At 35.3% G+C, this 12672-nt stretch overlaps 1 protein-coding gene across 1 annotated transcript in view; it reads right to left on the bottom strand.

Moving 5' to 3' along the window:
* FBXL17 (F-box and leucine rich repeat protein 17) overlaps positions 1 to 12672 on the bottom strand; it is a 505478-nt gene that overhangs the window by 324731 nt on the left and 168075 nt on the right. Inside the window, exon 5 of the mRNA XM_032335597.1 lies at positions 11342 to 11449. Coding sequence (XP_032191488.1) covers positions 11342 to 11449 — 108 coding nt within the window. The remainder of the gene's footprint in view (positions 1 to 11341; positions 11450 to 12672) is intronic.

Raw genomic sequence — 12672 nt, 5'->3', positions numbered from 1 at the left:
AGACACATCTGATACTAACAATCTAAAAATTAATCAATCACTACTAGTGAGAAAGGAGTCACAGAATCCAACATAAATCAAGATGTAAGATTGGGAAAAGTACTATTTCTTCATTTCTGACATTGTACTTGATTTAATTGTTCATGGCATTATCCAAGTGCCCCCAACCACCTACGACAATGAAAGAATGAACACTTTCCCAGGTAAGAAAAATCTCAGAAGACCCAAACTTTTTAAAGGGCATGTAGGATGTATACTCAAAATCCAAGTCAGGAACTCTCCAAACACTAAATCAGATTTCAATTGTTTTATCTTTGTTCTGTAAGAACCACTCCAAGAAGCAACAGCATTTGGTTTAAAATATATTTAAATTTGGAATTGGTAAGTTTTAGTTCCTGACTCTGCTAATCACACTCAAGAGTTAAAAGTGAATGATCTAAATTCTAGGTTATTATCTATGCTACAGGCAGTGTATCAGTTATCAATAAGAAATGGTAATCAGAAAGAAGCCTTTAGGAAATTTTCTCTGATACTAAATAATGTAGATCATGAAATTACATTATCATTAAAACAGATAATACAAATTTTTCCAAAATAAACTGCAAAAATCTTGCAACTTTGATTTATACACTGAAGTACTATTTTCTGATACAAAGAACTATATCCATCTGTAATTCTACCCTCTCAATATATTTTGCCCACCTACTAGTAAAAAGCTTCAACCAAATGAGATGAATTTAAAACAACAGCTGGTGTACATCTAACATATAATTTTAAATATCAAATTATGATTGACCCTAATAATATGTACTGAGTCACTTATACCTTCTCATATCAATGAAAAAAGCATGACCAAGATTTTTAAAAATTAAAAAATAAACAAGTAGACATGATAGCATGTTATTTTTAAACAGCCAAAGCCATCTAAGATATAACTTAAACTAACTAGTAACTGATAACCAAAAAGCCAAATAAATAATTCACAACTCCTTACTTAGTCAAATATTTGTCTTTACATTTGCCTCTGTGAACTGACATTACAGATATAGCACCGAGGAAACATTTAAGTTTTGTTCTGTACTAGGAGCATGTACAAAAACTGTCTTTCTTTAATTAAGCATCTAGCCCACTATCCTATTTTGGGGACTCGCCATGACCTTGTAGCTTCCTTATTCTTTACTGTCACATAGCTAGCTGCCCCTGTCTCTCTAGCCATAGCTTGTTGAGATCCATAACAGAAGTATGGCTAGTGATAGGCTGAGGAAGGGTCAAGACTAACCTAAATCTTACATTACGTGCAACTCTCTGCTTTGTGCTTTGATCTCCACTACTACAAGATGCTCTGAGAGGAAATAAATATTGGTTCTATTCTCTTAAGTGGGCTCTCATGTAAGAAACCTGGAATGATGCAGAGAGATATATTAGGGTCTAAACAGGAAAACAGAAACCACTATAAGTATTCATTAAATTACATGAAGGGAATTTCATTAAGGAAATTGGTTATTCCAGTGATGCTGAGGCTGAGAAGAACAACTGGAGAGGCCAGTATAAGCCAGAGATTTCACAACCACAGGAAGACTATACACCCCAAGGCTGGAGGGACAAAAGAAAGTCTGTGTTACTGGAACCGACAAGCTATGGCCATTCAATAGAAGCTGGAGCTGCAGAGGATCCATCCAGGGCTAGAACCATGGGAGAATATAAAGCTGTTGCCAGTAAAGTACCTGAGACAGAAAGGGAGGAAGAGAAATACCCTAGTTTTTCCCTCCCTTCGGCCTGGCTGCCTCCCACTAAATGCAGCTTGGAGAATGAAGCCCCCGACGATGCAGAAATTAGAGAGAAAAAAGGATCTGAGGCTAACAAACCTAGGATCAGAACAAAACAAACGGAAAGAAGGGGAAAGGGGGATCTGGTTTCCAACAATAAAAAAAACGCAGTCAATCTAATGGGAGTTTTTTATAACAACCCAGAAGTATAATTATGCCAGAGTATTCCTGCAACTTGCCTGAGAAACACAGGGTGCTAACCAGCTTTGTTTTCTTCTTCAAGCCAGATGAAAGCTCTAAGAGTCATCACTTGCCCTGCTTTCTCAGGCACGGGGGTATTATTTAATTTTTAAAGATCCAAGATTGATAGCCAATTGCTGTTGAAAAAGTACCTCTGATCAAACATAATAACCAAGAATATCCTCTAGTGAATATAAAAGAGAAAGTTCCAGTGGGAAGCTTTCTTTTGGAGGAAAAAAAAATGTTGATGGCCAATCATCCCACTAGGATATAATCAATTGAAGGGAAGTCTACAGTAGGGAAGCAGCTATGCTCCAAAAGGTTTTGTAAATACAGTGTGATCAACAGCTTTTGTGTAAATGCCTGTGATACCTCTGGGCTGGAGAGCAAACATGTGAGGAGCTCAATTGCCTTCGGTCAATGGACTCTACTGGCCTCTATTATTGGGCCAGTGTGTCTGGAGAAAAGGGAGCTCAGAACCAAACTTCATTACAAAAGTTATTGTGGAAAATAATGAGTAATACTATGTAAGGCCCAAATTCTGGTTAACTATTGAGGATTCAAGCTAAGATTTCAGAACACACACCCCTACTGTCTCATAAATAAATCAGCTTTTGACTAACAGAGAGTTACTATGGAAATGAATTCCCTATTGTCCAAGAATGTGACCACAAGAAAGACACAACATAATTTATCTTCCTTTCAGTATCCAGGAGCCCCTTTAGATCTTCATTACAAACATCGCACAGTGTTACACAAAATTGTAAAGAAAAATCTGACTATTTGGGTTCTGAGTAATGACTAATGATTGACATAGTGTGGGTGTGTACTGTGTTTAAGTGTGTGTGTGAATGAATATAAAATACGTTCATACACAGGCACTTCTCTGGGGCTGACAAGACCTGCCCAGGTGCAGTGAAAACAGTACTTAAGTAGGTAGCTAAATTAATTAAAAATAAGACACTGTTAAACATTGTATAATCATTCAAAACTATTAACTGAATACAACTGTCAATGGTTTTATATAATTGAATATGTCCCTTAAATCAATTTGGATCCTATTTCTCTCTAATTCTCAATAAACATTCATTTTAAATTAATAAATGAGAGCTGCTTACTTTATTTTTTCTCAGTAATATATTTCCTCATTAAGTTTCATTATAGTTTATTCTCATTAGTCCCCAAATATGTTTTCTCTAATTCGGGAAGTCTGTTCTGTCAGGGCCTCACCAGTGTCTACTATCACTATTTATGTATAAGCCACAAGACTAAGCGAAGTAGACTCACACTGGTCCCTAAATAAAATTTCTCTCACGAATCAGTGTGAATGAATTTGAAAGTCTAAGAAAGCATGAAAGCAACATCTCTTAATCTTTCTTAGATAAAGACTGACCTCATGTGTTAGAGACCAGATAAATAAAGTTGAAATCCTTTTTTATAAGAATATTTGCAGCAAAACCACAATTTAGGAATAATGTGTGATAAAAATTCAAGGAGTGAAATGGGGATAATATAAGCAAAGTAAAATAATATTTAAAATATAAAAGCCAAGATCCAAGAAAGGTCCTTTCAAAAAAGACTGCCGACTTTCCTCATTTTATATTATATATTTATATTAAAGCCTGAAGCAACCATTTTATCAAAGGATAGATACAACAGAGAAACTCATTTGTTCCTTATACTTGTTAGGACTCTCACAAACTGAATCATTTGGAAGATGAATTCACTCATTTTACTAGTGTCACACTGCTACATCCTGCCGTTGTAGTTGTTGAAATGAAAATGCAGCAGAAACACATATATATTACAACTGGAGTATGAGTAACAGTTAAAAAATATAAGAAGAGAAGCCTCATTGAACAGGGATTACTGATTTGACAAAATGAAAAACTAAAGGTGATATGTTGCTACAGCTTATGTAGACCTTATACTAATTTAGAAAAGTAAAAATCAAAGTCACTAATTCGTGCAGTAATAATAAGGTACACAACAGTATATTCACCCAATTCAGTATATTGCTATAGTAGAAGTTACTTAAAATGATTTTATTAAAAATACTATTTTAGTTGTTCAGTGCATGAACTTAAATCATTAAATAACCCTTAAGGGACTCAGCAGGAAAAGGAAAACAAAACAAAACAACGAAGAGCTGACTCACAGTCATTAATCTTAAGGTTTAGCACTGGCACTCAGGTAGAAAGAAAGGTCACAAATATTTTAAATAAGATTTATTTTCACAAAAATTATTGTACATTTTTATTTTAATGAAAGAATAGGAGCGAATTAGGACTAAAGAGTTATAGGGGACTTTTGTACACCAAGATGAACACTTTTATTACTTTAGTTATTTTTCAACTACATCCTTAGTAACTTTCCAAGCACTCTTCCTCTACAACCCTAGATGTAGGATGATGCTATTATTTTTATTCTTATTTTATAGATGAGGAAACTGAGGCAAAGAAATTTGGTGATTTGCCCACAGTCATATAATCAGTAGTCATGCCCTTAGCTTTGATGACAGAAATAAGTGGTTACTGTCCATTGCAAAACTTCTAAAATAAAAAAAAAAATCGATTAGGGGGCACCTGGGTGGCTCAGTGGGTTAAGCCTCTGCCTTCAGCTCAGGTCATGATCTCAGGGTCCTGGGATCGAGTCCCGCATCGGGCTCTCTGCTCAGCAGGGAGCCTGCTTCCCCCTCTCTCTCTGCCTGCCTCTGCCTACTTGTGATCTCTGTCAAATAAATAAATAAATAAATAAAATCTTTAAAAAAAAAAAAAATCGATTAATGGATCATGCCAGAACTAGATAATCATTGCCTATACTCTCAACATTCAGATTTTGGGCCTAACTCTTAAGCTCTGAATGGCTAAAAGGAACCAAAAGCATGGTCATCCAACAAACACCCCTTCATAATACTCACTGGCTCATACTCGCTATGAAATATTTTAAAGCTGAATGAATTTAAGAACATGTATTTTTTCCAATCTCAAAATAACACTCAAGTACTATAATTACTTAGAAACAAATGAAATTATAATATATGACTAAACACCAATATCACCTCTAAAGTAGCAAAATAATATGTTCTTCCTTTAGAATAAAGCATTCTAAACTGATCAGTTGCTTGGAAATTTAAAAGGCAAGAAAGGTCATCTTTCATTTCTAGTCTCTGGATACATAAGAAAAGGAAGAAAAAAATTGAGTTAGTTGCATGAATGAACATTCTTTCAGTTACTTATGTTAAATTGCCTGAAAAAGAATCAATTTTGTTTTCCTTTAGAAAACATTTCATACTTTCAACCATAAGCACTTTAAAAATATGTGGGTTTTTTTTAAGTTCTTTAAATATGATTATGGTCCAAGAAAATATCAGAAGTTTGGGCATTTTGTTTAGTTGTCTGTTACCTTTCAAAAAACATTCTGTTTAAAAACAGAAACAAACAAACATCAAAAATTTCAACCAAACCCACACCTGACATAGCCTAAAAATTCAGATCATGCTTTTAAATTGAATAAAGCAACAATAAGATCTAATGTAGCATCAGAGTTAATATTATTAACTGACTAATGCTTTGTAATATTTTGTAGTCTTATTATATTATTCATATTTTAAAATATTATTATTAACACTCACAACCTTAAAAATATATCAGCAATCTAAAAAAATACATTGACCTCTGAGTTATGGCAAATATGAATTTTTATATGTCACATAATAAAAATGAACTTTTTATCAAATATTCTCTATCTTTCTTAGTAGTCATTTAAAATAAGATCTAATAAAAGATTAAAATCATTTGGGGGTGGGGTGCTGGGGTGGCTCAGTCCTTAAGCATGTGCCATTGGCTCAGGTCATGATCCCAGGATCCTGGGATGGAGCCCCACATCCGGCTCCCTGCTCAGTAGGAAGCATGTGTCTCTTTGTCAAATACATAAATAAAATCTTTTTAAAAAATAAATAAATAAATAAAAATAAAATCATTTGGGGGCACCTGGATGGCTCAGTCTGTTAAGCATCTGCTTTTGGCTTAGGTCAAGATTTCAGGGAGCCTGCTTCTCCCTCTCTCCCTCTACCTCCTCCCCATGCTTCTGCATTCTCTCTCTCTCAAATAAATAAAATATTTTTTTAAATGATTAAAATCATTTGAACTGATTTGATGTAAACTCACAGTGGATTTGTGGCATTAAATTCATGAACCCACAGCATTTCTGTAGTTTGTGCTCTAACTACAGATGAAAATAAATTGCCACATTGACATTTCAGTTTCCATAAGTCCATTATTCAACTGATTTTTAAATTAATATTATATGTTAATATACATTATTATTATCTTTAAAATTTCCAATGTTATTATACATTCTTAAAAGTATGATATTGAATAGTGTGATTTTATCATGTAACATTAATATCAACATTTTTAATTTTTTGACCCCTAAAAAGCTATTTTTATCATTATGGAAATTTTCAAATATAAATAAGGGTAATGAGAATAAGGTAATAAACCCCCATGTCCTATAACCCATTGGAGGGAAGGTTTTTAAAATATAAATGTAATTTTTTAAAGAGATATAGGGGTATTCAGGTTATGTACTGAGTGAGTTTTGGTATCTGTGTCTTTCTTTTTTTTTTTTTTTTTTGGTGTCTGTGTCTTTCAAACAAATTTTTCATTTCATCTGTTTTTTTAATTTCTAGGCATAAACATGTATATTCCCTTATCCTTTTTATATCTGTAGAACCCATAGTTCTCTTGTGATATTGGCAAGTCGTGTCTTCTTTTTCTTTCTCTCTCTCTCTCTCTTTTTCCTTTCCTTAATTAGTCTATTTAGAAATTTATCAATTTTATCTATTTTATCATAGAACCAGCTTTGGGTTTTAATAATTTTTTCTTTTATTCTTGTTTTCCATTTCATTGACTTCCCTTCAATCTTTATTACTTCCTTGCCTCTGCTTACTTTGAGTTTAGTTTGCTCTTTTTCCTTAAGTTTCAGAAGGTAGAAGTTCATGAAGTAGAAAGTCACTAATTTGAGATCTCCCCTTTTTTTTATATAGGTGCTAAGTGCTATTAATTTTACATAAAGTGTATTTTAGCAGCATCACATTAAATCGTCACTACTTTGTTTTCATTCTCATTCAGTTCAAAATACTTGCTATTATCTCTTGATTTCTTCACTACTCATGGGTTATTTAGAATTGGGTGCTCAAAGGAGATCAATCTAAAGACCTCTGGGATTTCCTACATAGTTCTCAATGGACTTCTCTCCACTCCAATACTCTGTCCTCCGAACTTTGGCTGTCTTGGTCTCCTGGACTTTGTTTTGTCTCAACTCAAGAGTGTCTGCTGAGTTTTGCCTGCGTTACCCTCCTTGTGCTGCAAACCGGAACTTCTTTCTATACATTAGATGGAGGTAGTCATAGGACTGCTCTTGCTTCTCAACATCTCAGGGATCACTGTCCTTAGTTGTCTGAAATCCAGTGTGTTAAAGACTACTGTTTCGGGATGCCTGGGTGGCTCAGTGGGTTAGAGCCTTCGGCTCAGGTCATAATCCCAGGGTCCTGGGATCAAGCCCCGCATTGGGCTCTCTGCTGAGCAGGGAGCCTGCCTCCTCCTCTCTATCTCTCTGTCTACTTGTGATCTCTGTCAAATAAATAAATAATTTTTTTTTTAAAGACTACTGTTTCATGTATTTTGTCTAGTTTTGGGGGATGTTTCAGGGAAAAGAGTAAATCTAGTCCCTATTACACCATCTTAGTTGGAAAAAGAAATACAGGGATCTTTTTTAATATATCATTATGAATCCACAATTTTTATACATTTGATTTGCTTTAATCCACTGCAGTCATTTTCCTTCTCAATGCTCGAAGTATGCCAACCTAGCCCAGTGGGAACTACTTCATGTTCGTTTTGGTCTTTTTGACATGTTTCTACTAGTTCCTTTAGTGGCAAATGATACTGAGGCACTACAGTCTAAATATAAGGGGTTGATTACATATTTGCATTTGTTGAATCCATTTTTAAAATATAGGAGGGAGACCAAGATAGAAATATTTTTTATTTATAAATAGGTACAACTGCAGTGAAAAAAACAAACACATCTGTGTTGGAGAAGACTCAACTATCACAAATAACAAGTCACAACGTTCTCAACTGTTAAATGGAGACCTTGAAAGTTCTTAGTATTGCTTCCTAAATATGGATCTAAAGTTTCCAAACACAATCTAGTGAAACTGACATTATCTTCTCAACTTGGGTGCATTCAGTCTTAGCTATCTCTGGACTCTAATTTACAGTCATAGGGGCCTAGAAGGAAGAGTTCTTACTCCAATATTGTTTAATATTAGCAGAATTCCTCTGAAGACTAAAGGTGTGTCATCAGTAAATATTGCATAGTGAATAAGAGTCTAGCCAATGCAGAGCACATCAAAGTAAAATTAGGCCCAAGGAACCATAGTTATAGGATATCAACATTCTTCCACCTATTCCCAATCTTCTATCTTCTTGCCCTTGGCGTAACAATCTGAGCTGTCACAAATCCCTAATTTTTCTTTCTAAATTACTAAAGACTTGACATTTCTTAGTTTCAGGGAGAGCCCCGCATAGTCCCTTCCAGGTCAATGATTCTTAAATGTGCAGATTCTTCTGGCTACAAGTAACTCTAGAAAGAGATCATCTAATTCAGGCACATCTCTTTATTGACAAGAAACTAAGGCATGGAGATTTTATACCATTTGCCTTTTAGCAAACTGAGAGCCCAAGACTTAGAAAAGTAGTATGTTGGAGAGAATTTCTAAACCATATAAAATTAAACAGCTTTAGACCACTAGCTCTCAACACTCTCTATCTCACATCTCTGTAATCATTTACTTAAAAATAACAAACCATGATGATAATAAGGATAACACAGTTTCCCAGGAGCATTTATATATTAATAAACATTTTGAAAATGTAAATTATATTTTGTGTAATATCGTAGTATGAAAACCATCAGAATGCAAATGTTTTAACAAAAAAAGCTTTCATTTTAGTAAATCCCGAGTTCTCCTAGTTTTCAAAAGATGAAACAATTAAAACAGCTTTATAGAAGCTATGCATGCTTAAAATGTTACCTTGCCTTCACTTGATTCCAGGAAACTAAGCAATACTATGCCACAAACCAGTCTTCTCATCAAAGCAAAAGACTTTGTTGAGCAACAAAGATGATTCTCAAAAGTTTGTGGACCAGCTTTGATATTAATCCAGTAGATTCAGACTACTGACAGTCCAAACCACCAGTTCTGGCCTATCATCTTCAGAAGGACATTCTCAGTAATTTGAGCCTTCCAACACAGACATTTGCCATTTGCTGTAGCTGCTATTTTGTTACAGGGAGTTATTCTGATCTTTTAAGTATCAGTGTACCATAATTTTTGGCCATCTCAGAATGCTCAGGGAAGCACTTACTGATCTAATAAGTCTTGTTTTGTCTTTAATGAGTACAATTTCAAGTGATCATAAAAATCCCACATATGGTCATTATAACACTTGTTGTGCACAATCTGTTCATCCAAAGGCATTTCTACTCTACACTATAAACAACATTAGATGTGACTAGAAAAACGTCATCCACCAAGATGTTCAGGCCAAGGTTATAGGAAATGACTAAAAATTATGGTTATGTATGGTCCTGGTTACACTAAGATATTCTGTTAGAACAATAATTGAGACTAACGTGCTTTTCTTTTCCAGTAGTTTTAGGCTCTGATCCTCAAAATACAATTAAAGCTCATCAATTATCAGTCACTAGAGACAAGAAAAATCATAGGATGTTTCAGACACACTAGACCAAAACAGTGATTTGCTATTTTTTCCTCAAATCTTGCTCTGACTTTTCAGCAACTTAGATATCACAAAATGCATTTTAGTACTAGCAGCTAACATTTACTTAGCATTTACTGCAATCTCCATACTGAGGCAAGGACCTTGCATATATTATTTCAATTAATACCCTGAAAAATAATTTCTCCACTTAGTTAATAAGTGCCAGAGCCACAATCCAAACTCAAGCTAACAACAGAGCCCAGGCTCCTAACCACTGTGCCTTACTGCCAGAGTTCATTTTTTTGTTTTGTTTTGTCTTTTGGTTTGGGGGGTGTGTGTGTGTGTGTGTGTTTTGGTTTTGGTTTTTGATTTTGTTTTTTCACCAGAGTCCTAAGTAACTCACAATCATTTGCTCTTTTCCTAGAAAGGAAAGACTAAGATTATCTCCCATTAAACCGTAAGCTTAAAGAGACCTGAAGAGACCAAGCCCAAAGAAACCTGGGATCTCACCTGTTTTATTTCAACATTGTGCTATTAACACAGCAGCTGCCTAATAGTAATGAAATGAGGAAAGGGTGAATGAAAAGGTTACTCAGCTATTAAGTATGAATGGCAAGATTCATACTCATTCTCCTAAGTACTATATGGGACAGTTAAAACCTATTCAGTGACAAATCTCAGATAATACACGGATAAATTTTATAATAGCCAGTTTTCCATTACATTACACACATGTAAGAATTTAGTCCTAATTATTTTAAAGCTCTGGAGTGAAGATGGCACATAAGTGAGAGGTTACAAAGGAACTGGCATTGTCATCATTGCTAAAATGTAAGATTTCATATATTTGGTATAAAAGTGAACTCTTTGAACTAGAAGGTTAATTTTTGACACAGATTTACCTCTCTTTTCACCTTTCATGTTCAGCTTAATCATATGCACTGGCCATATGCACTTCTTAAAAGCCAAATGCTCAGAGGACCTAATTATATGTAAGCAATTAAAACCTTAACCAAAATATATTCTAAACGCAGTAAGTTAATGTTTAAATAATTTTTAATGCATATATTTCATAGTCATTAGCAATGAAAAAGCAAAAAAGTAAGCTTCTTGTTTAAATGAATGTCCCATTTAAGAAAAGCTAAGTTTGGTATTGTTGCTTTAAACTGATTTTAACTATCAAACCCTAGTACACTTCTGTAATGGTCTGACTATTCCTCACTCAAGTACATTCAACAATGCTAGGGCACTGATATGAATGAAGGAAACACTAAGGAAGGGGCACTTAGGTGGCTCAGTTGGTTAAGCATCTGCCTTCAGCTCAGGTCAAGATCTCAGGGCCCTAGATTGAGCCCCGCATCACAGGGCTGCCTGCTTAGCAGGCAGTCTGCTTCTACCTCTCCCTCACCTCTGCCCACCCCACCACTCGTGCTCATGCTCTCTCTCTGTCTCTCTCTCAAATAAATAAATAAAATCTCTTTAAAAAAAAAAAAAAGAAGAAAGAAAGAAACACTAAGGAGATGGAGCCATGGCACCTACCTTGGTAAGGTGAATGACTCCTTTAGAAGTAACTGAACAACCCATGAAGCCAACGTACTGAAGTTCAGGACAGTGCTCAGCAAATGCTTTCACCGACTGGTCTGTCACCTAGGGAAGAGACGTGAAGAACATTATTTAAGTGGTGTTCCAGTCAGTTTAAGGATCTGGCTCCTGCAAATTCCCTCTGCGGTACCTTGTATCATTAATATTTCCCTTTCCATTGGAGCATTTGAATCTGTATACAAACATGCAGCAATATCCCCTGCGAGTTTTTTTAAGTTTATGTTTAAGCTCTACACCCAACATGGGACTCAAACTCACAACCTCAAGATCATGAGTCTCATGCTCTTCTGACTGAGCCAGCCAGGGACCCCTCTCTTGCAGTTAAAAAATATTCTTCCTTCGTCTTATGTCCCTTTTTCTCTATCACCCCCCCCTTTTTTTTTACTTCTTCATAGAAAACATCTCAAAGATGCCAATGTCTCTCTCTACTATCATTTCTTCTTATCCAATCTCTCTCAATGTATAGATTTCCTACTGATATATAATTCTCATACTATAAAATTCACCCTTTCAAAAGGTACAGTTCAGTGGTTTGTAGCATATCCACAGGTTATGCAATCATCACCAATGTCTAATTCCAGAACATGCTCATCACCACCAAAAGAAACCCCATGTCCAATAGTAGACCTTGCCTCCCCCACCCCTTACCCTCAACCCATGGCAACTTTCAGTCTCTAAGGATTTGCCAAGTCTGAACTTTTTTTTATAATGCAAATTATATAACTGGTCCCTAAAATGCAACAACAGTCTCTTTATGAGTTTTCTCCCTTCAAGTGTTTCTTCCAAGGAATCTGATTTTTGCCCCTCACTGCTTCAAATTCTTTAAATTTGGGTGGTTGGAGGTTAATTCTATATGTCAACTTGACTATACCATGGGGTGCCCAAATATTTGATTAAAGAGTATTCTTGGGTATGTCTGTGAGGATATTTCTGATAAGATGACCATTTGAAATGGTAAACTGAGTAAAGCAGACTGTCCTCCCCAATGTGAGTGGGCCTCATCCAATCCATTTGAGGTATGAATAGAACAAAAAAATTGAGTAAGGGAGAATTTGCTCGCTCTCTCTCTCTCTCTTGCTCTTTCTCTATCTGACTACCTTCAAGCTGAGACATCAGTCTCCTACCTTCAGATTCTAACTTGGACTGGAACTTAACACTGTTGGCTCTACTGGTCCTTATGCCTTTAGACCCAGATTAGAACTATATCGTCAGCTTTCCTGTGTCTCCAGATTGCGACCTCAGATTTTGGAACTCCTTGGCTTCTATAA

Source organism: Mustela erminea, chromosome 3, assembly GCF_009829155.1.
Source record: "Mustela erminea isolate mMusErm1 chromosome 3, mMusErm1.Pri, whole genome shotgun sequence".
NCBI lineage: Eukaryota > Metazoa > Chordata > Mammalia > Carnivora > Mustelidae > Mustela > Mustela erminea.
The sequence above is the reverse complement of the archived record's forward strand: the minus strand, read 5'-3'. Positions and strand labels throughout refer to the sequence as shown.